The 25,305-nt window shown below is 39.5% G+C and overlaps 1 protein-coding gene across 7 annotated transcripts in view; it reads right to left on the bottom strand.

The window, feature by feature from the left end:
* Nucleotides 1-7,202: 7,202 nt before the first annotated feature.
* MDM2 (MDM2 proto-oncogene) overlaps nt 7,203-25,305 on the bottom strand; it is a 32,961-nt gene continuing 14,858 nt past the window's right edge. For 4 of the 7 annotated variants that reach the window (XM_030939522.1, XM_030939521.1, XM_010358750.2 and 1 more), the window contains 6 exons: nt 23,643-23,710; nt 23,420-23,516; nt 18,923-19,083; nt 11,870-12,025; nt 11,106-11,183; nt 7,710-8,599 (listed from right to left, as the gene is read on the bottom strand). In XM_030939522.1, coding sequence (XP_030795382.1) covers nt 8,024-8,599; nt 11,106-11,183; nt 11,870-12,025; nt 18,923-19,083; nt 23,420-23,516; nt 23,643-23,710 — 1,136 coding nt within the window. In that variant the 3' untranslated portion in view covers nt 7,710-8,023. Of the gene's footprint in view, nt 8,600-11,105; nt 11,184-11,869; nt 12,026-18,922; nt 19,084-23,419; nt 23,517-23,642; nt 23,711-25,305 lie in introns of all 7 variants that reach the window. The other 3 variants (XM_030939523.1, XM_030939524.1, XM_010358748.2) reach the window with 2 other exon arrangements.

Genomic DNA, 25,305 nt, shown 5'->3' on the forward strand with positions numbered 1-25,305 from the left:
ATACAAAGGAACATATTGGTATGAACAGAATACCTCAGAGTGTATAAAAAAGGCTTAATTCACCAGATGCAGTGGCTCACACCTGTAATCTCAGCATTTTGGGAGGTCAAGATAGGAGGATTGCTTGAGCCCAGGAGTTCAAGACCAGCCTGGGCAACATAGCAAGACTCTGTCTCTAAAAAAAATACATATATATATGCATTAGCCAGGCATGGTGACAACAGGCCTGTGTTCACAGTTACTCAGGAGGCTGCAGTGAGTCATGTTTGTGCCACTGTACTCCGGCCTGGGTGATAGAATGAGACCCTGTCTCAGCAAAAAAAAAAAAAAAAAAAAAAACTTCAAGGTGGGAGTAGGGGTTAATTCAAGGCTACCTAAGCTGGATTTGGGGTGATTATGGTCAAGAATGGATGCAAACAGAATATTAAACTGCCATTCATTGAAAGTGCTTACTAGCTGCCAGACCCCGTACTAGGCTCTATATATTTACTGTCTCTAAGGTTACTCGGCAAGTAAATACCAGATCTGTGACTTTTAACTTCCCACTACAATAAGCTTATGAACTTCGTTGAAGCAAAAATCGTTTGAGAAGTGAAAAGCAAGCACGTTTCATAGTGTTCTAAAAGTCTAAAATAATCCAGTAGAACATCAGAGATAAAATCCAAAGAGCAAGGTTTTCCCCCAATATTTAAATCAGGAAAGCAACATGATGATATCTGTAAACTATAACTGAACCAAAAATAGGACCAAACCTAGTGAAATCCATTTAGGGAGATATTACTGTGATCTTGAAAGAAGGCCTACTTAATACAGAACAGTGGGCTGGGGAGGTGTGAACCAAAAATAGACATACGCAAAAGCTTTAAAATTCAACCCTGAGAAATAAATGAAATTCACCTAGAACATAATGGTAATGGAATACATTTAAAAGGTGAAATTTTGGGCTTGGCGTGGTGGCTCACGCCTGTAATCTCAGGACTTCTGGAAGCCAAGATGGGCAGACCACATGACCCCAGGAGTTTGAGACCAGCCTGGGCAACCTGATGAAACTGTCTCTACAAAAAATACAAAAATTAGGCCAGGTGCGGTGGCTCACGCCTGTAATCCCAGTACTTTGGGAGGCCGAGGAGGGCAGATCATGAGGTCAGGAGTTTGAGACCAGCCTGGCCAACATGCTGAAACCCCATCTCTACTAAAAATACACAAAAAAATTAGTTGGGTGTGGTGGCAGGCACCTGTAATTCCAGCTACTCAGGAGGCTGAGGCAGAATTGCTTGAACCTGGGAGGTGGAGGTTGCAATGAGCCAAGATTGCACCACTGCACTCCAGTCTGGGTGAAAGAGCAAGACTCTGTCTCAGGACAGGTGGCAGCGGGCAGGAGGGGGAGATTAGCTGGACCTGGTGTCTTGCACCTGTGGTCCCAGCTACTTGGAAGGCTGAGGTGGGAGGACTGAGCCCAGGAGGTTGAGGCTGTAGTGAGTCATGTTTGCAGCACTACATTCCAGCCTGGGTGACAGAGCAAGACCCCGTCTCAAAACAAAACAAACAAAAGGTGAAATTTTGGAATTAGGAAAGATGCTATTTTTATAAATTGGCTTTAAGCTGTTGGCTGGACATCTAAGTTGTAGCATTCTGAAGGCAGTAGAGATGTGGGACTGTAGGACTGAAACAGGTGAGAGGAAAATGCCTATCAATTTTTTAAAAGTCTTTAAAGGAGAGCTTTAAAGGAAAGCAATACGAATTGAAGTATGTTTCAGGACACTCCTCTCCTAAAGAAAATCAATTATGGTTTTTATTCAAAATGTTATTACTCTAACGTTAAATATTTGAGTACAGCGATCATTTCAAATGCATTATGAATAAGTTAACTGAACACGCCTCCCATCTGCTTGCTTTACGGTTGTTTTATGTTGCCTTTCATTAACTCATTTTATAATCTGTTACTTCTGAACACCTTCCACGTGCTGGTGCTTTCAGGTATCTATCTCAAAGTATTATTTGTAAATGTCAAAAAGTCCCTATTATATATAATTGAAAGCTGGCTACATGGTAGACAATATGATCACAAACTTTTAAACAACTTAAGCTGAAGAAATACTTTTTTCTAAGTATCAAATCAAAATGTAATTCAGCATCCAACCATAAAGTGCAACTACAAACTTTTCACAGTGCCATTCACAACTTGTGGTTACCATCATAAGCCTACAGACCTACCTACACACTGATTATCTTCAAAACCCTTATTAGGCTAGGCACGGTAGTTCACGCCTGTAATCCCAGCACTTTGGGGGGCTAAGGTGGGCCGATCACTTTAGGTCAGGAGTTCGAGACCAGCCTGGCCAACGTAGTGAAACTTCATCTCTGTTAGAAATACAAAAATTAGCGGGGTCCTGTAACCCCAGCTACTTGGGAGGCTGAAGCAGAACCACGTGAATCCAGGAGGCAGAGGTTGCAGTGAGCCAAGATTGCACCACTGTACTCCAGCCTGGGCCATAGAGCTAGACTCCGTCTCAAAAAATAAATAAAAATAAAATAAAACCCTTATTAAGGATTTAAAAAACCTTAATTACATGATGCCAAAAGCTAGTCCCCGTCTGGCTTAGGGGCCCACAAGCTCCTGCTTTAAAGTCAGTTTTGTTTTTCTGATGTACTTACATTTGTGCAACACAATCAAGAGGTTCCCAGCTTGGTGGAACTTTCAAAGATGAGACAGAAAAGTAAACAGGCAATTACAATCTGACTTTTCATGCTGACAAGTGGCACAGAGGCTAGCCCAAATTCCCCTCCCTGACCCAGCGACCTCCCTTATAGACCATTCTCGATCACTTAGACCAGGCTGCCATGAGACCTAAGTGAAGACAGGGAGAACACAGCATTTCTTACTCCTACTAACTTGTAACATCATTCTCTCAAGTTGCTCTCACTAGAGGCTCCCAATTGCTTCAAGCTGCCCAGTGATATTTGTATTTCTAAAGTGGGCAGGCATGGCCATTCCAGAAAAAGAAACATTCAGACTTGCGTCTTTTGTTACCCAAATATGAGATATTCAAACAATTTCTATTTTAACTCATTAAAAATTTAAGATCAAATAATCACATTCTTGAAACAATTCTTAATCACTTAATCATTTATTTTCAACACGTGTACTATAAAGAACCTAAGAAATTAGACAATTTTAATAACCCATAAACATGTTGATTCCATTTGCAGATTTAAATTTTGTATAAATAGCAGTCATTGCATACATATATCAAGTGTACTTTGTTTATAGTCCTTAGAAAGAAAGGTTCTACTTGGTTATAGGCTTCAGTATTATGAACTCCAAATAATGCCTTGAGGACCTCCAAAGGAAAAAACAGCTTCTACTAAGTTCTAGCTGAAGTATTACCAACTCCAAATAATGCTTTGAGGACCTCCAAAGGGGGGGGAGGGGGAGAGAGGGAGGGAGGGAGAGGGAGAGGGAGAGGAGAGGGAGAGGGAGAGGTAGAGGGAGAGGGAAGGGAAGGGGAGAGGGAGAGGGAGAGGAGAGGGAGAGGGAGAGGAGAGGAGGAGGGAGAGGGAGAGGGAGAGGGAGAGGGAGAGGGAGAGGGAGCGGGGAGGGGAGGGAGAGGGAGAGGGAGAGGGAGGGGAGAGGGAGAGGGAGAGGGAGAGGGAGAGGGAGAGGGAGAGGGAGAGGGAGAGGGAGAGGGGAGAGGGAGGGGAGAGGGAGAGGGAGGAGAGGGAGAGGGCGAGGGAGAGGGAGAGGGAGAGGGAGAGGGAGAGGGAGAGGGAGAGGGAGAGGGAGAGGGAGAGGGAGAGGGAGAGGGAGAGGGAGAGGGAGAGGAGAGGGAGAGGGAGAGGGAGAGGGAGAGGGAGAGGGAGAGGGAGAGGGAGAGGGGGGGAGGGGAGGGAGAGGGAGAGGGAGAGGGAGAGGGAGGGAGAGGGAGAGGGAGAGGAGAGGGGAGAGGAGAGGGACGAGGGAGAGGAGAGGGAGAGGGAGAGGGAGAGGGAAGAGGGGAGAGGGAAGAGGGCGAGAGGGAGAGGGGAGAGAGGGAGAGGGAGAGGGAGAGGGAGGGGAGAGGGAGAGGGAGAGGGAGAGGGAGAGGGAGAGGGAGGGGAGAGGGGAGGGACGAGGTAAGACAGAGGGAGAGGGAGAGGGAGAGGGAGAGGAGGGAGAGGGAGAGAATTTTGAAGCAACAATGTACCATTAGTAAAGCTTCTGTGCAAAATTATCCCAGTCCTATTCTAAGCTTACAATTCAATTGATTTTATTGTCCTCACCTAAGTATATACAATTCACATGACAGAAAAACACTAAATCAAGATGGTTATTTTCACTATTTTACTTAAGATTCATATTTAAATATAAATTAAGAAGCTAATCCAGTTTGAGAGGTACTTTTTACATTAGAAATGTTTTTTAAAATGTTAAACTGATACATAATTGTAAATATTTATGGCGTATGACTTTCACATACAATGTGTATCAATCAAATCAGTGCAATCAGCACACCCATCAGCTCAAACATTTATCATTTATTTGTAGCAAGAACATTCAATACATTAACTATAGTCACCCTACTGTGTCTCTTTCTCTCAATAAATGGCCAAAGGGATTAGTACTTTTACCTTTGGAGGTCCTCAAAGCTTTATTTGGAGTTGATAATACTTCAGCTGGAATGTACTCCTCCTAATTTAACTTTGTACCCATTAAAAGTGGTTTTGTGTGCAAATAACAGATTGTTCTACCCATATTATGTATTCCAAAATTATTGTGTGGCCTTTTTAAAAAAAAAAACACACACACACAACAAATTGTAAAAGGCACCGAGATAATATCTGCTTCCCGATCAGTGCTAGGCTCCAAAAATAAAGCTTGTTCTACCAGGAATCACAAGTTAGAACTGAGTATTTGCCAAAGCAGAAAGTACATAGTGTCAGTCATTTCAGGCAAATGTTATTTGGCTCTCATCCCCAGCTATCTGTCAGAACAATTAAAAGAGGTCAAAACAGTCCAGCATAACTAGGCTTCATTATATAAGGCGATTTTGTTCTAAGATGCTAATAAACCAAAATAAGAAATAAGAAGAAGATATTATTTGAGCTATTTTCATACAAACTGTTGGCTCCTTATATCCTCCCTTCTATAATAAAGGGCATATTTTACTGCAAAGAAAATTTTACTTTATATATATCACTAGCCACAAATTTTTGAATGTCATTACATAAATGTTGCCTAGTACCATTAACCAAATAGCGTTAACTATTTTATGTCCACGTTTCACTTCTGTATTTACAAACATATCTATCAGTAAAGAGTTAACAATGAGATGCAATCAAACATCCATATTATCTGACATTCTGTAGATAGCAATGTAGATGATTCTTTAATCACCTTTCATTTGAGTGACCTTATACAAAAAATAAGTCAATAATTTAGAGGTTCTAAGTCTCCAAAGGAGATTTTCAAATGTAAATATAGAAAAGGTTATAGACAATGAGATTTTTAAGAAACCTCTGCCATGTCTGCATCCTGTTGTAACTGTTGTATCATCTTTTCTTCCAACTGCTTTCCTTTGCCTGCAAGAGGGGTCAAGATGAGTTTTGTCTAATTTCTTTGATGTCCTGAACTTTCTGTAGTCCTTTATTTTTCTTCAATTTGTTCATTACACATTTAGCTTGGCATTTGATCTTTTCAACTGTCTTCATTGCATCAGGGGTTTTATTCCATAGCTCTTGCTGGTATTTCACAGGCTCGTTTCTGTATTTTTCAAATTCAAATGAAGTATCCACTGTAAGCTCATTAATAATAGTTGCTTTACAGAATGCTTGAGTCCACCTAACCTTTTGAGGATTGCACTTCTTTTAAAGTGTTTATGCCATTTGTATTTACACAATCTGAACACCTTGCAACAGCTGCAGATGAACATCATAATGTGGTCAGGGTAGATGGGCCCCAAAGAAACTAACACTTCTCAGTACACATGCTGAGCTGGGACGGGCCTCCACTGAGCAAACACAGAGCTTGAGAGGAAGTCAAGAGGTATCTTGGAATTCCACATTGTGACCATGTCATTCTTGAAGGAAAATGATGCATCACTTCTGAATAATTCAGAAAGAACTTACAATCTTTCCAGTTAGTTTTTAAATAACAATTCTGTTTATCAAATTTCTGAATTAACTTTTCTGAATTCACGGGTTTCTAAAACTGGCCTTAAGCAGAAGTCTGAAACCTAGGCTGGGAACTATGTAACCCAGGCCAAGAAGGTGCTTTACAGTGTCTTAGAGTTGTTTTTCAACTTAGGGGGAAACAACAGATTCCACTAAATCCCCAAAAGGATTTTTTTGTGTGAAAAAGGGCCTGATGTACTAAGTTAGACTCAGGATGCTTTAACAGGTTTTGTCCTATGGGTAAATGGTGGCTATTTTCACAGATAACATCATTACTCCCATCCCTTACTACGGTTTATACAAAAAGAGGCTGGAAAATAAGTACATTTTTACAGCTGGGTGTGGTGGCTCACAACTGTAATCCTACTTAGCCCTTTGGGAGGCCGACACAGGAGGATCTCTTGAGCCCAGGAGTTCGAGATCAGCCTGGGCAACATAGGGAGACCCTGTCTCTATAGTTAAATCAAGAAAACCTAAAAAACATTTTCACTTACATAGCACCAAATATAAGAGCTTTTTTTTTTTTTTTTTTTTTTTTAAAAACCTAGAAAGAGTATTTTGAAGAAACTAAGGATCAGAAGGTTTAAGAGTATCAAAAATCTGGGGCCAGGTGCAGTGCCTCACACCTGTAATCCCAGCATTTTGGGAGGCTGAAGTGGGTAGATCACTTGAGTTTAGGAGTTCAAGATCGGCCTGGCCAACATGGTGAAATCTCATCTTCACGAAAAATACAAAAAAAATCAGCTGGTATGGTGACACATGTAATCCAGTTACTTGGGAGGCTAAGGCAGAATAGCTTGAACCCAGAAGGCTGAGGTTGCAGTGAGCTGATTTCACTCCACTGCATTCTAGCATGCGTGACAGAGCAAGACTCCGTCTCAAAAAAAAAAGTGTGTCGAAAATTTAAATACTACTTCTTGGCTGGACATGGTGGCTCACATCTGTAATCCCAGAATTTTGGGAGGCCGAGGCGGGTGGATCACATGAGGTCAGGAGTTCATGACCAGCCTGGCCAACATGGCAAAACCCTGTCTCTACAAAAAATACAAAAATTAGCTGGTCGTGGTGGTGCATGCCTGTAATCCCAGCTGCTCCAGAGGCTGAGGCAGAAGAATGGCTTGAACCTGGGAAGCAGAGACTGCAAGATCATGACACTGCACTCCAGCCTGGGTAAGAGACTCATCTCAAAAAAAAAAAAAAACAAAAACAAAAAAACTAAATCTTTCACACATTTTCTCTTTACATCAAAGGTACTAAATAAGTTACATTTAGGCCGGGTGCGGTGGCTCACGCCTGTAATCACAGCACTTTGGGAGGCTGAGGCGGGCAGATCATGAGGTCAGGAGAGATTGAGACCATCCTGGCTAACACGGTGAAACCCTGTCTCTTATAATAAAAGTACAAAAAATTAGCCAGGTGTGGTGGCGGATGCCTGTAGGCCAAGCTACTCTGGAGGCTGAGGCAGGAGAATGGTGTGAACCCGGGAGGCGGAGCTTGCAGTGAGCCGAGATTGCGCCACTGCACTCCAGCCTGGGCGACAGAGCGAGAATCCATCTCAAAAAAAAAATAAGTTACATTTAAATGCCATATACATATATTTAAAACAACAACAACAACAACAACAGATACTTCTCATTTAAGACAGAATAGAAATTATTTAAAATTAGGGGTTGGGGTAAAGGATGAGCTACATATTCAATGCAAATTATGGTAAGTATTCTCTATTGCGCTACCAAAGTAGGTCAATTATACTAAAGAGAAGAATCTATGTGGATTGATGCATTTTCTCACTTTGATATATGTAAATAATTTTCATGTTGTCTAAATTCTTAGGGTTAGTTAGAAATATATAATTCTCTTACAGACAGGTCAACTAGGGGAAATAAGTTAGCACAATCATTTGAATTGGTTGTCTACACACTGGGCAGGGCTTATTCCTTTTCTTTAGCTTCTTTGCACATGTAAAGCAGGCCATAAGATGTCCTGTTTTGCCATGGACAATGCAACCATTTTTAGGTCGACCCTGACAAATCACACAAGGTTCAATGGCATTAAGGGGCAAACTAGATTCCACACTTTCTTCTTTGTCTTGGGTTTCTTCTCTTTCAAACTCTTTCACATCTTCTTGGCTGCTATAAATAATGCTACTAGAAGTTGATGGCTGAGAATAGTCCTCACTTTCTTGTGATTGTGAGGCTTGTGTGATTTTATCATCATTTTCCTCAACACACGACTCTTTGGAATCATTCACTATAGTTTTTTTACAATCAGGAACATCAAAGCCCTCTTCAGCTTGTGTTGAGTTTTCCAGTTTGGCTTTCTCAGAGATTTCCCCTTTATCTTTCCCTTTATCTTCAGGAAGCCAATTCTCACGAAGGGCCCAACATCTGTTGCAATGTGATGGAAGAGGGGGATTCATTTCATTGCATGAAGTGCATTTCCAATAGTCCTTCAATGAAATAAGACACAGAGTCAGTTTCTGTAACCCTTTAACTACTAGTCACAGGAATGCTAGCAACTTTGCTATGTCTAAGGTAAAATATATCATACAGCTCAGTATTCAGTGTTTCATGTTTTATATAAAATAGTCACCGTGAACAGCATGACGACTATAGCTAGTTATATATTGGTATACTGGAAATTTACTAAAAGAGTAGATTTTAGGTATTTTTACCACACACACAAGAAAGGTTAACTATTCAAGATAATGGATTACATTGATTTGCTTGACTGTAGTGATCATTTCACTATTTACAAGTGTGTCAAACATCATGTTATATGTCTCAATTATACACAAAACGGATTTTTAAAAGGTCAATATGTAACAGTCTCTCCTAAAGTAGAGTAAGTACACCCATTTTTTTCACTCATACCATCCTGAAAACTTCTAAACTAAAAATGTATTAACTGTGATGTGATATTAATCACGTACCTATAAAGTTCTCTGTTTCAGGACACAAATGCAGTTGCTTCCTTTAGTTGAAGCAAGTCTATGGGATCTTTTACTCTGTCGTGCAGCCTATACCCACTCCCACCCTAGACGCTATTCCAAGAGTCCATCCAACCAATCTAGATGAAACCTGCCTCCTAGAGAAAGACTTCCTAATCCACCAGTGACTGGAAGTACCTTAGAAGTGCTCTAAAACCATGGTTTACCTGAGTACTCCCTAACCCCATCCACAAGAGAAATGCTAAAACATTTTTCACAGCAAGCATTGCCGCTAAAACCTACCATCCTTGGTCAATAACCATAATATATGCCCTTTACTTGTCTATCCTTTCCTGTGTTCTCATCTCTGTGACTGCCCAATGCTTCTTCCTTTTCCCAGCGTTTCATCCTGCAAACCTTTCCACCATGCGATTTGGATAACACACTCTCCCACACCCCCAGCCTTTTTTTTTACATACCCTATCTTTTCGCCTTAGCTGAAGCATGGTTCTTGCCTGAGGACACTAACAAGTGAAAACCGGCAAGAGGCCTTTCGTAACCATTTTGAGATTGCTTCACAAATGACCATAAGACGGGGCAATAAAAACAGATTACTCATTCTTCTGTTTTCCAGTTATACAAGGGGGTTTTTCACAGATCATAAAACCAAAGAAAAAGGCCTTGCAATATGGAGTAAAAGTATATCAAAAAGTCCAATAAATTGCAAGATCAATATCTAAAATAATTTGAGTCTTAGAATAGATTTAAAAAATTAAAAGTATCTATTTTACTCAACATCAAATTATTCAACTATTTAAATTATTTTCTAATACACTAAAAACTTAGGAAAGTCTTGAATTTTCATCCTTTTTTGCATTTGAATAATTAGTAACTTTATAACTCAGAAAAAATGGAATTTATTTCCTATTTAAATATAATGAAGGCAATATTAAGAACAAAAACTAAAGCACGATAGTTTTAAAAAAACCTATAATACCTCAGGAAGTCAGTGAAGTATGCATGAGATGTAAACATTTAAGTCTTAATTTCTTTAATGGCAAATCCTACCACATTTTATAATACAAATCAATAATAAAAATGTTTACATTTGGCTGGGCGTGATGGCTCACACCTGTAATCCTGGCACTTTGGGAGACTGAGGCAGGTGGATCACTTGAGCCCAGGAGTTCGAGACCATTCTGGGCAACATGGTGACATCTCTACAAACAATACAAAAATTAGCTGGGTGTGATGGCATGCACCTGTAGTCCCAGCTACTCAGGAGGCTGAGGTGGGAGGATCACTTGAGCCTGGGAGGTGGGGGCTGCAGTGAGCCATGATCGTGTCACTGCACTCCAGCTGGGATGACAGGGCGGAACCCTATCTCAATTGAAAAAAAAAAAAAAGCTTACATTTGACAAGGTTGGCAAAATGCTGGTAATAGTTAAAGCTGGGTGATGAGTATACTGGAGATACATTGAAATTTTCCAAAATAACATCAAAAAGTACAAATTCAGCTGGGCACAGTGGCTCATGCCTGTAATCCCAGCACTTTGGGAGGCCAAGGTAGGCAGATCACTTAAGGTCAGGAGTTCATGACCAGCCTAGCCAACATGGTGAAACCCCATCTCTACTAAAAATAAAAAAATTAATGGGGTATGGTAGTGTACGCCTGTAATCCCAGCTACTCGGGAGACTGAGGCACGAGAATCGCTTGAACCTGGGAGGTGGAGGCTGCAGTGCACTGAGATTGCACCACTGCACTCCAGCCTGGGAGAAGGGTAACACCCTGTTTTAAAAAAAAAAAAAAAAAAAAAAAAAGGTTCAAATTCTAGCACCTAAAAATAAAAATTATAGCTGCATGTCTCATCACAACAAATAAAAGAAAAATGCTTTATTCAGACTTTACAAAAACATTTTAACTTTATAAAAATCAGTTCATTTCAGAAAGTAGGCTAGACATATTTTCCTAATCTTGACCTTAATGTAATTTTTTTATTTCTTAAAGAAGTAGATATATACTTACAGCTAAGGAAATTTCAGGATCTTCTTCAAATGAATCTGTATCACTCTCCCCTGCCTGATACACAGTAACTCGATATACCTAATAAAACACATTCATTAGCATCAATTCATCACCCTTTTTCCTTCAATCAGAAGGCTTCCTAGTAATAAGTCCTAAACAAGCATCATGTACTACAACATATGAGAAAGTCTTAGACAATTTCAAATAGAGTGAGTGAGTGTAAAGAGGGAAAAAAATGCAGGAGAGAGAAATCCTTACCCACAATGGTAAAAGTCAATACAAAGGATGTTTAGGATGAATAAAACAAAACATTCAGCTAAGTGGTTTTACTTTATAAATAAATAATATGGAGATATTAAATAATAGGGAAATAGCTAGAAATGTTAAAGGCAGTCACTTCTGGGAGACAGATCTCTGGGGGTACTATTTGACTTTAACTGTATGCATGTTTTACTTTTATAAAAAGTAAGTTAATATTAAAACAGTAATTGAATTATATTTTTTAAAAGTGAACAGACCATTATAATAAGCATGTTCATTGAGGTCTATTGATTTCTTGGCATTAGTAGTAATATAATAATATAAATCAGATGATTAAGAACTATGAAATCCTCAGGCCCACAAACCAATGTGTTAGTTTGAACAAATCAAGAGGTAAAGATTTCAAGTGAAATCTGAATTTATTATTATTCCAATCTCAAAGTCAATGAACATGGAAAATATTTAATAATTTTCCAATATAATTAGAGGGGAAAAAATACTACCTCATCATCTTCATCTGAGAGTTCTTGGGCTTCTTCACTAAGGCTATAATCTTCTGAGTCGAGAGATTCAACTTCAAATTCTACACTAAACTGATCTGAAACTGAATCCTGATCCAACCAATCACCTGAATGTTCACTTACACCAGCATCAAGATCCTAAAACAAGAAAAAAATATATAACTTAATAAACATCAGCTCTTGACCTCTGTAACAGTTTCCTAACTCATCCCTGTGCCTCTGCTGCTGCTAGTGGAGTGTAACACTTGGGGGATGGGCCTGCTACTCCGATCCGGGACTTCCCGAGGGAAATCGGTGGGGGGAGGACTGGGTACCCCCCAGTCATCCTGGAGCTGGTTGCCACGCACATTTCCTCCTCAGATCCATCCTGCACACTTAAACTAGATTAAGATTTCAAGGTTATTACTATGTTATTTTCCCTGTTCAAAACCCCACTGCATAAAGGAAAAATGCCAAAGTCTCTTGGCATTGAAAGTACATACAGTGTGACTGTATTAACATCTTTGTCTGTCTTCAACTAGACACCCCTTTTCCCTTACTAAATATGGACAATCCTGCCAGATCTAGATTGCTTCCTCAACTAATCTTGGCATTTCAACTTCCACACTTTCCCCCTCTAACTAGAATAATTTGTTTCAAAATCCTATTCATCCTTCTTTGACTAAGCCTTTGTCAATACCGTAACTGAAAAGGCTCTTCCACCTTTAATTATCCTTACTACTTGTATAATAATGAATTATATAGTCTCACAAATAAATTATGCAAAACACAATTTTGCAGGCATGATTCTCATCTGAATTATATACACTTTGAGCTAAGACCAGTCTTTACTCATCTTTATATGTCCAAATTGGTAGAATACAAGTAACAAGACACAACACTTATAATACTTATGGGTTTTTTTTCTTAGAAAAATGTCTCTTGAGTCATAGATACTTACGTTTTTTAATAAACTTTGAGATTCTCTTTTAAAGAGCCTTCAGAAAATTAAAAAAAAAAATCTGTAGCTGCTCACCTGATTCCTCATTTCAGGACTTCAATAAATTGTATACGAACCTAATAAGACCTTCAGGCCAATAACATTTGCTGTTAGTGGCTAAGGGTAGGAGCATATATTAAGCAGAAGGCTACAACTGGAAAAAGTCTAGTAGTCAGGATATGACTTATTCTATACTTGCCACTAAGTAGCTAATTTTATCTATTTATTTATTTATTTTGAGACGGAATCTTGCTCTGTTGCCCAGACTTGCGTGCAGTGGCCTGATCTCGGCTCACTGCAACCTCCACCTCCCAAGTTCAAGCGATTCTCCTGCCTCAGTCTACCAAGTAGCTGGGACTACAGGCATGCATCACCATGCCTGGCTAATTTTTGTATTTTTAGTAGAGGTGGGGCTTCACCATGTTGGTCAGGCTGGTCTTGAATTCCTGACCTCAAGCAATTCGACCACTTTGGCCTCCCTAAGTGTTAGGATTACAGGTGTGAGCCACTGTGCCTGGCCCTTTTTTTTGCTCTATTACCCAAGCTGAAATGCAGTGGCATGATATCGGCTCACTGCAACCTCCGCTTCCCAGGTTCAAGCTATTCTCCCGCCTCAGCCTCCCAAGTAGCTCGGATTACAGGCATCCACTACCACAACTGGCTAATTTTTATATTTTTAGTAGAGACAGGGTTTCACCATGTTGGCTGGGCTGGTCTCGAACTCCTGACCTCTAGTGATCCACAACCTCAGCTTCCCAAAGTGCTGGGATTACACCCGTGAGCCACCGCGCCCAGCCCATATCATTTAACTTCTAAAGGCTGTAGCTACTTCATCTAGAAAAGGAGCTTAGATTAAATGATATCCATATTTGCATCAGTTCTAAAAACGGAAACAAAGTGTATTATTTTTAGGCCTCTGATGTCAAAAGACTTTTTAAAAAGAGTAGTGTTAAGAAGGACAGTAAAAGCAACATTCATCAAGTTGCAGCTCTAATTCCTAACAGGGGCTCTACTACCAAATTAGAATCACAAGTCAAATTAGGATACAATTAACACTCTAACAAAGCAACCCCACAAACCAAATACTTCAACTAACTAAAGTGCACTAATTTTAGAATAAGGGGGTAAATCACAAGAAACATTAAGTCTCAGAAAACATACTCTATGGTAGGGGGTCTGCAAACTGTGGCCCATCACCCATCTACTTTTATAAATAAAGTTTTACTGAACACAGCCATGCCTATTTGTTGACTTGTTGTCTACGATTGCTCCTGCATTACAAGAGTGGAGCTGAGTAGCTGTGACAGAAACCATTGCCCTGCAGAGCCCAAATAATTAACTGTCTGGCTCTTTCTTTACAGAAAGTTTGCCAATTGCTGTCCTAGGATACTATAAAAAAATGCAATATTAGGAGTGGTTTTAAAAAGTTTTGGCTAATGTTCATAAACGAATGCCCCAGAAACTATTAAATTCTCTCTATATATATTTTAAATATTATATATAAAAATATGTTTAAAATATATTTCTATATAATTATATATTTTATATAATTATATAAAATATAAATTTATATGCAAATTTAATATATAATTTAAATATATATAATTTAAATATATATATAATTTAAATATATATATAATTTAAATATATATAATTTAAATATATATAATTTAAATATATATAATTTAAATATATATATAATTTAAATATATATAATTTAAATATATATATAATTTAAATATATATATAATTTAAATATATATAATTTAAATATATATATATAATTTAAATATATATATATATATATTTTTTGGAGACAGAGTCTCGCTCTGTCGCCCAGGCTGGAGTGCACTGGCGTGATCTCAGCTCACTACAATCTCCGCCTCCCGGGTTCACGCCATTCTCCCACCTCAGCCTCCCCACTAGCTGGGACTACAGGTGCCCGCCACCACGCTCAGCTAATTTTTTGTATTTTTAGTAGAGACAGGGTTTCACTGTGTTAAGTCAGGATGGTCTCGATCTCCTGACCTTGTGATCCGCCTGTCTCAGCCTCCCAAGGTGCTGGGATTACAGGTGTGAGCCACCACACCAGGCCTAAATACTATATATTTAAAAAGCATCAGGCTGCGGGTGGTGGCTCATGCCTGTAATACCAATACTCTGGGAGCCAAAGCAGGAGAATCACATAAGCCCAGTGGTTTGAGACCAGCCTGAGCAACAGGCCGAGACCTCATCTCTGAAAAAAAAGAGTAAAAAAAATTAGGTGTGGTGCTACACACCTGTAGTCCCAGCTAACTCTCAAGGCTGAGGAGGAAGGATCGCTTGAACCCAGGAGGTTGAGGCTGCAGTAAGCCACGATCACGCCGCTACACTCCAGCCTGGGCAATGGAGTGAGAGACTATCTCAAAAATTTTAAAAAATAATTTTTTTTAAAGCATCAGATAGGCTTGCTCTGCAAAGATTTTAGATTTTTGCAGTGAGAAATACCTAGAATTATTTGAATTCCAATTGTGACAGTTGTAGGAACCTTAAACAAGTTATTTAAAACCCCAGTCTTAGCTAAAAATGGAATCTGAGGCTGCAAAAATGACAGAAGATGATAATATAAACTGTGTGGTGTACAGTCTAGAACACAGTCTTAGTTTCCCACAATTTACTAAACTCCAAAGAAAGAAAAGATGGGAGAGGAATGCACTTTCCTTTAACTCCCTTCACAAACTGGTGAATGATGACACCCAGTGATGACTATAACATTCTCAAATGAGGGAAATTAAAATGCAGAAGAAAAAAAAACGGGCCCTACCAAAAGCTTTCACAACTAGGGACTTAACCTGAAAAACGAGATTTTGTTGTTGTTGTTGTTGAAGATGGAGTTTCGCTCTTGTTGCCCTTGCAATGGTGTGATCTCAGCTCACTGCAACCTCCACCTCCTGGGTTCAAGCGATTCTCCTGTCTCAGTCTCCTGAGTAGCTAGGATTACAGGTGCCCGCCACTACACCCAGCTAATTTTTGGTATTTTTAGTAGAGATGGGGTTTCACCATGTTGGCCAGGCTGATCTTGAACTCCTGACCTCAGGTGATCCACCCGCCTGGACCTCCCAAAGTGCTGGGATTGCAAGCATGAGCCAGCGCGCCCAGCTGAGATTTTTTAATAGATAGGGTTTTTTAAGAGAATGCAGGACGGGACTAACAAAAAGAAATACCCCTCTAACTCCACACTTTGATAATGAGGTGGGAGTTATTACGAAATTATTTTAGGCAAATAGAAAGGGAAAGTGGTTCTTGGAAGGTTTTTTGTAGCTCCACTCCAGAAACATTTCTTGTCTAGCATAAAACCCTGGCTCTTAAAGGCTGGCAACCTTTAAGATGCAAATACAAGAGGGTCCACCCAACACGGCGATTCCCACTGTCATCTTCTTGCCCTTGCCCCAACAGGTACCTAACAGCATGGCCGCCCCCACATAACCCCACGTGTGTAAAATGTCATGGCACCCTGCATTTGCAGTATTAAAGGACTAGAGTGGGAGGGCTAGTTTTCTCGAGGGCTAAATGACATGCCTGGTTAAACCAACCCTCTGAGCCCTATGCAAATAAGACACCGCTCCCTCCAGCCATCACATAAAACTGGCTAGTATGTGAGGTCTCCTCTTTCAGCTTTAGAGCCCCCCTCCATCTCTGTAAGGGGGAGCTTCTTCCTTCTGCCTTCTCCCTTCTTGCCTATTAAACTCTCTGCTCCTTAAAATCACTCCATGTGTGTCCATGTCATTTTACCTAATTCAACTCAAAACAAAAAACCTGGTGTTCCTCTACTCCTCAAAGCCGTATCAGTAACAAGGCAGTGTCCCAGGTACAAAGCAGAAACAAGAACTCTAAATATCATTCAGCTAGAATTCTGATATAACTTTAACAAAAACTATACATTTAATGGGGTTCCAGGTGTGGTGGCTCAACGTCTGTAATCCCAACACTTTGGGAGGCCAAGGCAGGCAGATCACTTGAGGTCAGGAGTTCAAGACCAGCCTGGCCAACATAGTGAAACCCTGTCTCTACTAAAAAATACAAAAATTAGCCAGGTGTGGTGGTGGGAGCCTGTTATCCCAGCTACTCACGAGACTGAGACATGAGAATTGCTTGAACCTGGGAGGCGGAGGTTGCAGTGAGCCAAGATTGCACCACTGCACTCCAGCCTAGGCAATAGAGAGACTCGATCTCAATAAATAAATAATTAAATAAATAAATAAATAAATAAATAAATAAGGTATGATAATTCTCTTTTTAACCAAACTTGTAGGTTGTGTACTCATCAGGTTTTAATTGGATTCAATTTTATCATACATATTTCCTCTCAAGCACCTCTGTTTTTTCACTGGATTTATTAAATTTTTTCATTTTTGTCATTAATGATCTATCTCCCCATGAAGACAAGAATCATATCTACCTTGACTACCACTTATCTGCAGTGCCATCTCAACTGTATGGAAGCTGGTATAAACTTAAATTATCTACGAATGAAGAACCTGCTCTCAGGCCGAGCAGGAGCTCTGTATGCCATCTAGTGGTCTACATGAGTAACAGCTCCGTTAAGTACAGTAATTCTAGAGGGCGGGTATGCGTTCAAACAATCACTACTTTGGAAGAGAAAAATAAAAAGATAATACAGGAATTAACAAGAATAGGTAAAAGACTAGGATTACTATCACAATTGGTTCCATCTCCTACATCTTCTAGAGAACTATACAAGGATTACAAGGATTACTAATATCCAGAATAATGACCATCAGACACTGCCATATTACCAAAAACCGTATCCAATCCTTTGGTTTCCCTGGGCCACATTGGAAGAATTGTCTTGGGCTACACGTAAAATACACTAACAACAGCTGATGAGCAGGAAAAAAATTGTAAAAAAAAAAAAAAACTCATAATATTTTAAGACAGTTTATGAATTTGTGTTAGGCCACATTCAAAGCCATCTTGGCATATGGCCCACAGGGCATGGGTTGGACAAGCTTGTTTAAAGACATACAAAACAAAATATTCCACTTGTCAAGCATTCTTGTTAACAAAAAAAGATTTTACCAAACGTCTTTCAGTGACATCTCTTAAGAAATGCTGCTTGCTAATATTTCGGAAGTCTGTATTAGTAATTAGAAAACACTGATACTCTCCCGTCATCCATGCAATAAATAAATCTGCATTTCTTTCTGTTTCTTTTTTTTTTTTTTTTTTTTTTTTGAGACTGAGTCTCTCTGTCACCCAGGCTGGAGTGCAGTGGTACGATCTCGACTCACTGCAACCTCCACCTCCTGAGTTCAAGCGATCCTCCTGCCTCAGCCTCTCGAGTAGCTGGGACTGCAAGCGTGTGCCACCACACCTGGCTAGTTTTTGTATTTTCAGTACAGACAGGGTTTCACCTTGTTGGCCAGGTTGGTCTTGAACTCCTGACCTCAGGTGATCCACCCGCCTCAGTCTTCCAAAGTACTGCGACTACAGGCGTGAGCCACCACACCCAGCCCAGTATAAACCTGTATTTTACAGCGTAAGTAAATAGAACTTACTTGATGTCTAGACCTATTTGGCAAATGTTAAGTTCAGACTATGTTGACTTTTTTGCTGATGGCTATAATAAAAGATATTTTTACTCTAAATAGTCAAATTTGCCTTAAAATTTTAAAATATTTAACTGAACCAAATTTTTGGTTTTGTTCCTTTATTTCAAAATTCTCAAACAACTCTATGCTCCAATTTATTTGAATGTACTATTGGTACAGTGGTCCACAAATATTCTCTAATACATACAGTGACACCGATAATTACTAATACTACTACTAATTTTACCAATACCAGTGTTACTCCACTATTTTCCACATTTCTCACAATACCTTGCATTGAAGGCGGAGATCAATACAGTAGTTTTATTTTAAAGTAAAATTTAGCACTGTGTTTTGCATCAATCTCGTAAGACACATGTACATTCGATCAGTATGCTTATTAGGACTGCCAGGACTAAGAGTTTAACAGTAAGAGTCTTGCCTTACTTAAAATGAGAACATTACCGGATTCGATGGCGTCCCTGTAGATTCACTGCTACTGCTTCTTTCACAACATATCTCCCTTATTACACACAGAGCCAGGCTTTCATCAAAGGAAAGGGAAATACTATCAGATTTGTGGCGTTTTCTTTGTCGTTCACCAGATAATTCATCTGAATTTTCTTCTGGATATGTAAGGGAAAAAAAAATAAATTGCTGTACTGTGATTTAGAAAATTCAGCTGTTTTGAGTACCTATTTGTACAGAAACTTAGTTTCAATAAAATTAGCTTCAAAAGTTAACACTGTTTTATTGAATCTGTCCAACTAAGAGTTACAGCAGAACACTAGCTGTATGTGTGTATTTGTTTGTTTATTTATTTATTTTCTGAGACAGGGTCTTGCTCTGTCGCCCAGGCTGGAGTACAGAGGTGCAATCTCGGCTCACTGCAACCTCTGCCTCATGGACTTAAGCGATCCTCCCACCTCAACCTCAGCCTCCCAAGTAGCTGGTACCATAGGAACGCACCACCACAGCTCACTAATTTTTCTATATTTTGTATAGACAGGGTTTCACCATGTTGCCTAGGCTGAGAATACGATTTTTTAAAAGATTTCTATTCTTCTTTCAGAACTCTATCTCCATACATCACAATTTAATCCATCTAATAAAGTTTTTATTAACCAAACAATCCAGGAATTTTTTTTCTGCCAAAACCAAACTTTAAAATATAAGAGCTCTTTTTTTTTTTTCTGAAAAGAGCCAAAGTGGTTAATTTACTTATAAGGTATTCTTAGCGTTTCAATTTCTTCAGTACCCTACATTTTTTCTTTTGAGACAGAGTCACACTCGACCATCCAGGCTGGAGCGCAGTGGTACATTCTCGGCTCACTGCAGCCTCTGCCTCCCAGGTTCAAGTGATTCTTATGACTTCAGCCTCCAAGTAGCTGGAATTACAGGCGCGCACCACCATGCCTGGATAATTTTTGTGCTTTTGGTAGAGATCGTTTCACCATTTTGGCCACACTGGTCTCAAACTCCTGGACTCAAGTGATCCCAGTGCCTCAGCCTCCCAAAGTGCTGGGATTACAGGCCTAAGCCACTAAACCCGGCTCTTCAGTATCCTATATTTTAAACAGAAATCAAAACCAGTAAAAATTTTCCATTTTATTTTAAATAATAAATTATCTCTGAATGGGTCAGAATGTTAGACAAATCTGTTAGACATGAGAATCCTACCTTACACTAGACATAAAAATGAATTCCTGGTGGATTAAAGATCTAAATATAAAGAACAAAACCATGCAAGTACCTATAACAAAATATACTTATAATGCTGGCGTGGAGAAGTATTTCATAATACTGCAAAGCCCTCAAGAAAAAGACTATCAAGGTTAGACCATGTCAAGGTTTACATGGCAAAATAACATACCAAACAAAAGTTAAAAGGCCAAGGTCAAATTCGAAGATAATATCTGCAACATATATAATAAAAAATACCCATATCATACATATTATACAAAGTCCTACCAAATCAAGATAGACTGGATTTTTTTTGAAGGAAACAGGAAAAAGCAAGTCACAGAAGAAATACAAATGACTAATAAACATATGAAAAATCTTGAGTCATGTACTTGAGTAATGGAAAAAAAAAATCTCCTACCTCCTATCAAAGAAATGCAAAGGGAAATGATCTCATTTTTCACTCATCAGAATGACAAAAATTAAAATGAGACAATATCAAAGATTTGAGAAAGGACTTTATTTATTTATTTATTTGAGACAAAGTCTCACTCTTGTCCCCCAGGCTGGAGTATAATGGCGCAATCTTGGCTCACTGCAACCTCCACCTCCCAGGTTCAAGAGATTCTCCTGCCTCAGCCACCCAAGTAGCTGGGATTACAGGCGCTTGCCACCACGCCTGGCTCATCTTTGTATTTTTAGTAGAGATAGGGTTTCACCATGTTGGCCAGGCTGGTCTCGAACTCCTGACCTCAGGTAATCCGCCTGCCTCAGCCTCCCAAAGTGCAGGGATTACAGGTGCAAGCCACCGCGCCCAGCCAAGAAAGGACATTTTTATACAGTTAGTAAGAATATTAAATCGTCCAACATTTTGCAGGCAATTTCTCTATCCTAGAGAAATATCTCCATAATAATTTAAGGATGTATGTGCAAAGGTGTTCATTGCAGCCTTATATGTATTTAATAGGGTTATGGTATTAAGTGAAATAAAATCCACATCCCTGAAACAGGTACGACTCTCATACCTTTGCTCATTTCATTTCCCTCTCTTGGCCTATCTAATCAAAAGTCATCTCCTCTTCCTCTCAATTCCCAAAATACTCTTACATCCCATTAAGAATTTTTATGTTTTATCTCCACAACTAGATCACAAGTTCTTCACATGAGTTCTTAATCCTGTTTGTATTCCCTATCTTAAAAAAGGTGATCTTGGCCGGGCTGCAATTATAAATAATGCTGTAATTAATATCTCTACATATAAATCTTTGAATGTTTAATTACATCCTGAGGATAGATTCCTAGAAACGGAGTTACTAGGATAATGTTAAGAACTCTAAGACTTTTTTTTTTTTTTTTTTTTTTCGAGATGGAGTCTCATTCTGTAACCTAGGCTGGAGTGCAATGGCACGATTTGGTTCACTGCAACCTCCACCCCCTAGGTTCAAGTGATTCTCCTGCCTCACCCTCCCGAGTAGCTGGGATTACAGGCGCCTGCCACCACACCCGGCTAATTTTTGTATTTTTAATAGAGACCGAGCTTCACCATGCTTGCCAGGTTGGTCTCGAACTCCTAAACTCAAGAGATCCACCCACCTCAGCCTTCCAAAGTGCTGGGATTACAGGTGTGAGCCACTGCAGCACCAGGCCATCTAAGCTTTTTTATAATCTGAAAAATTTAATCAATTTTTACCAACTTATACCAATTTGTAGACCAACAGTTTATCAGTGCTAATACACAAGTTGTAAGGATGAGTAAAAAATTTATTTTTGCTAATTTGATAGACCAAAAGGACACCCTTTTGGCATTTTTTTACTATCTGTAAAGCTAAAATCACCAAAATTCACCCTCTCCCCATATTTATTAGTCATTTGTATTTACTGTGGGAAATTTCTGTGAACTGTCTGCCCTTTTTGCTATTTGAAGTTTGAATGTTTTCCTTATTGATTTGGGGAGACTTTTTATGTAATACAGATACTAACAGTCAAATTTAAAGTGACTATCTTTCAAATATGTTGCATTCTATTTTTCATTTATCTTTTAAACTCATTTGAAATTCATTTTGGCATAAGGTACAGATGTTAACTTCACCTTTTTCCCAAGTAACTACCATTTGTTCTAGTTCCACCTCTGCCCTAGACACCTCTGCCCTTCCTGTCTTCTGCCCGCATGTATAAGATTCTGGTCTGGGTTCATTTACTCTGTTTCACTGATCTGACATTCTCTTTCATCTGAATCATACGGTCTTAGTTACTGTGACTTCCTCAGGCTACAGTCTTCTCCTCTACTAATTGTTCTCAATTATTTTCTCTTTTTTTTTTTTCTTGAGACAGAGTCTCGCTCTGTCGCCCAGGCTGGAGTGCAGTAGTGTGATCTCGGCTCACTGCAAGCTCTGCCTCCCCAGTTCATGCCATTCTCCTGCCTCAGCCTCCCGAGTAGCTGGGACTACAGGCACCCAACACCATGCCTGGCTAATTTTTTGTATTTTTAGTAGACACGGGGTTTCACCGTGTTAGCCAGGATGGTCTCAATCTCCTGACCTTGTGATCTGCCCATCTCGGCCTCCCAAAGTACTGGGATTACAGGTGTGAGCCACCGCACCTGGCCCTTATCTCTTCATTTCTAAAATGTTATTTACTTTGTTTTAAAACTCATAGGTATGTACTATCATTTATTAAAAACAACAATTTAAAATTTTAACTGTTAAGGTGACTAAGAATAAAGGTGAAAATACAGTTTATATGCCTGCCTCCTATTATCTTTTTTTTTTAGACAAAGTCTTGCTCAGTTACCCAGGCTGGAGTGGCGCAATTTTGGTTCACTGAAACTTCCACCTCCCGGGTTGAAGCGATTCTCCTTCTTCAACCTCCTGAGTAGTGTGCGACCAGGCCCAGCTACTTTTTTTTTTTTTTAGTAGAGACGGGGTTTCACCATGTTGGCCAGGCTGGTCTTGAACTCCTGACCTCGTGATCCGCCGCCTCCCAAAGTGCTGGGATTACAGGCGTGAGCCATCACACCCAGCCACCTCCTATTATCTTAACAGAGAGTTGGCTAACTATAAACTCCAGTGGGGCACAGTAAACTGTGCCTGCTGTAGTCAGCCAGAAAAATATTGCTAAATAAGCAATTTGTAAATCTAATAAAATCAAGAATGAAAAAACTCAGAGGTTAATTCATCTCAACCAAAAAAAGGGAACAATTTAATTAAGTCTAAAAGCACTAATTTCATTAAAGAAAGAACATCAAAAAGCTGTGTGAATGTGTCAAATATCCATATATACCTGTCTCACTAATCGCTCTCCTTCTAGATGAGGTAGATGGTCTAGAAACCAAATGTGAAGATGAAGGTTTCTCTTCCTGAAGCTCTTGCACAAGGTCCTAAGTATTCAGGAAAAAAATAAAATACAACAAACTTAACATAACCAGTAAGCTAATTTGTTGTAAATAACCTTTCCAATTGGCAAATAATATTACATTAGAATGAGAAATTTACTTAAAGATTACCTTTTGATCACTCCCACCTTCAAGGTGACACCTGTTCTCACTCACAGATGTACCTGAGTCTGATGATTCTGAGAGAAAAGAAAAAGAATCAGAAACTTGGTGGGTGGGGGGAGGGCCACTATTCAGTAGATATGCGATCAGTCTAACACAAACCCTTATGCAATTTAACCTTTCAATAAACATTAAACATGTATTTTCCAGGTGGCACCCTCATACTAAATGTTGCAGATGTAAATAAAATAATTCAACTTTAAGGTAGAAGAGCAAAGTATAATCAAGACATTAAGGCTGGGTGCGGTGGCTCAAGCCTGTAATCCCAGCACTTTGGGAGGCCGAGATGGGCGAATCACGAGGTCAGGAGATTGAGACCATCCTGGCTAACACGTTGAAACCCCGTCTCTACTAAAAAAAAATACAAAAAACTAGCCGGGCGACGTGGCGGGCGCCTGTAGTCCCAGCCACTCGGGAGGCTGAGGCAGGAGAATGGTGTAAGCCCGGGAGGCAGAGCTTGCAGTGAGCTGAGATCCAGCCACTGCACTCCAGCCTGGGCAACAGAGCCAGACTCCGTCTCAAAAAAAAAAAAGACATTAAAAGATTGTAAGATAAATTAGCAGAGAGACAGGACAGTCATTATTTGGTAGGGACAGGGAGTGTCTGAGGAGCAAAAAATCAGGAAATATTTTGTAGGACAATGTGAAAATAGGGCTAGGAAAGGCCATTCCAGACCAAGAAAACGCCATGTGAAAAAGTATTCAAAAGCAAACTAACAGTTCCTGTTGCAGGACACCACAAGCAGTTCATTATTACTGGAATGTAGGCAGGTTCAGATTGTAAAGGATCCTGTGTGTCTAGCCAGAGCAGGACTCAGGCTGTCATTCCCTTATCACTGCATTCTTCCCCCCAGCAGATACTTCAGAATCTTCCCTAATGCGATGTTGCAGCCACTCACCATTAAAAAGCATTTTAGTCCAAGAAATAAAACTGATTTCTAGCTCACAGAAAATATTACATCCAGAGAGCAATAATGAACTCCTAAATGGTAATTTTAAGCAGAAGAGTGACAAATCACTCTGGCAAAATATAAGAAAAAGAGGGCAGAGGCAGGAAAACCAGTATTAGACAATTGCAATACAAACTAAAAATGATTAAAGCCTAAACTAAGGCATGGAAGACAAATTCCAGAGAAATTAAATAGGTAAAAACCAACAAGACCTGGTATTTGATAATAGAAGGCAAAGAAGAAAGGAGTTAAGATGATTCCAAGATTCTGCCTTGGGTGAATAAATGAGTGGCACTATTCACGAAAAGAGAAACTTTAGAAAGATAAACAGATTGGATGGGAAGATAACAAACTGAGTTATTCAGACACATAGGTTTCATTTGTAGTTGGATATAAAGACTTGGAGCTCAAAAGTCAACGTTTCAGATTTGGGATATACAGATAATCATCATCAAATACCCTTTACTACCCCCTTGGAAACATTTTCATCTTAACAGTAAACTTATACCTGGACATTAACATTTTGAAATTATGCATTATCATATGTTAATTTTCTCTTTATACTACGGGTAAGGTATTACACTAATTTTCTTAAGTTGTACATAGTAGGTTACACTGTCCAGGAATTTTGGATTAGTATAAACAGCTGCTACAAAAAAGATG

This window comes from Rhinopithecus roxellana, chromosome 10, assembly GCF_007565055.1.
Source record: "Rhinopithecus roxellana isolate Shanxi Qingling chromosome 10, ASM756505v1, whole genome shotgun sequence".
NCBI classification, from domain to species: domain Eukaryota; kingdom Metazoa; phylum Chordata; class Mammalia; order Primates; family Cercopithecidae; genus Rhinopithecus; species Rhinopithecus roxellana.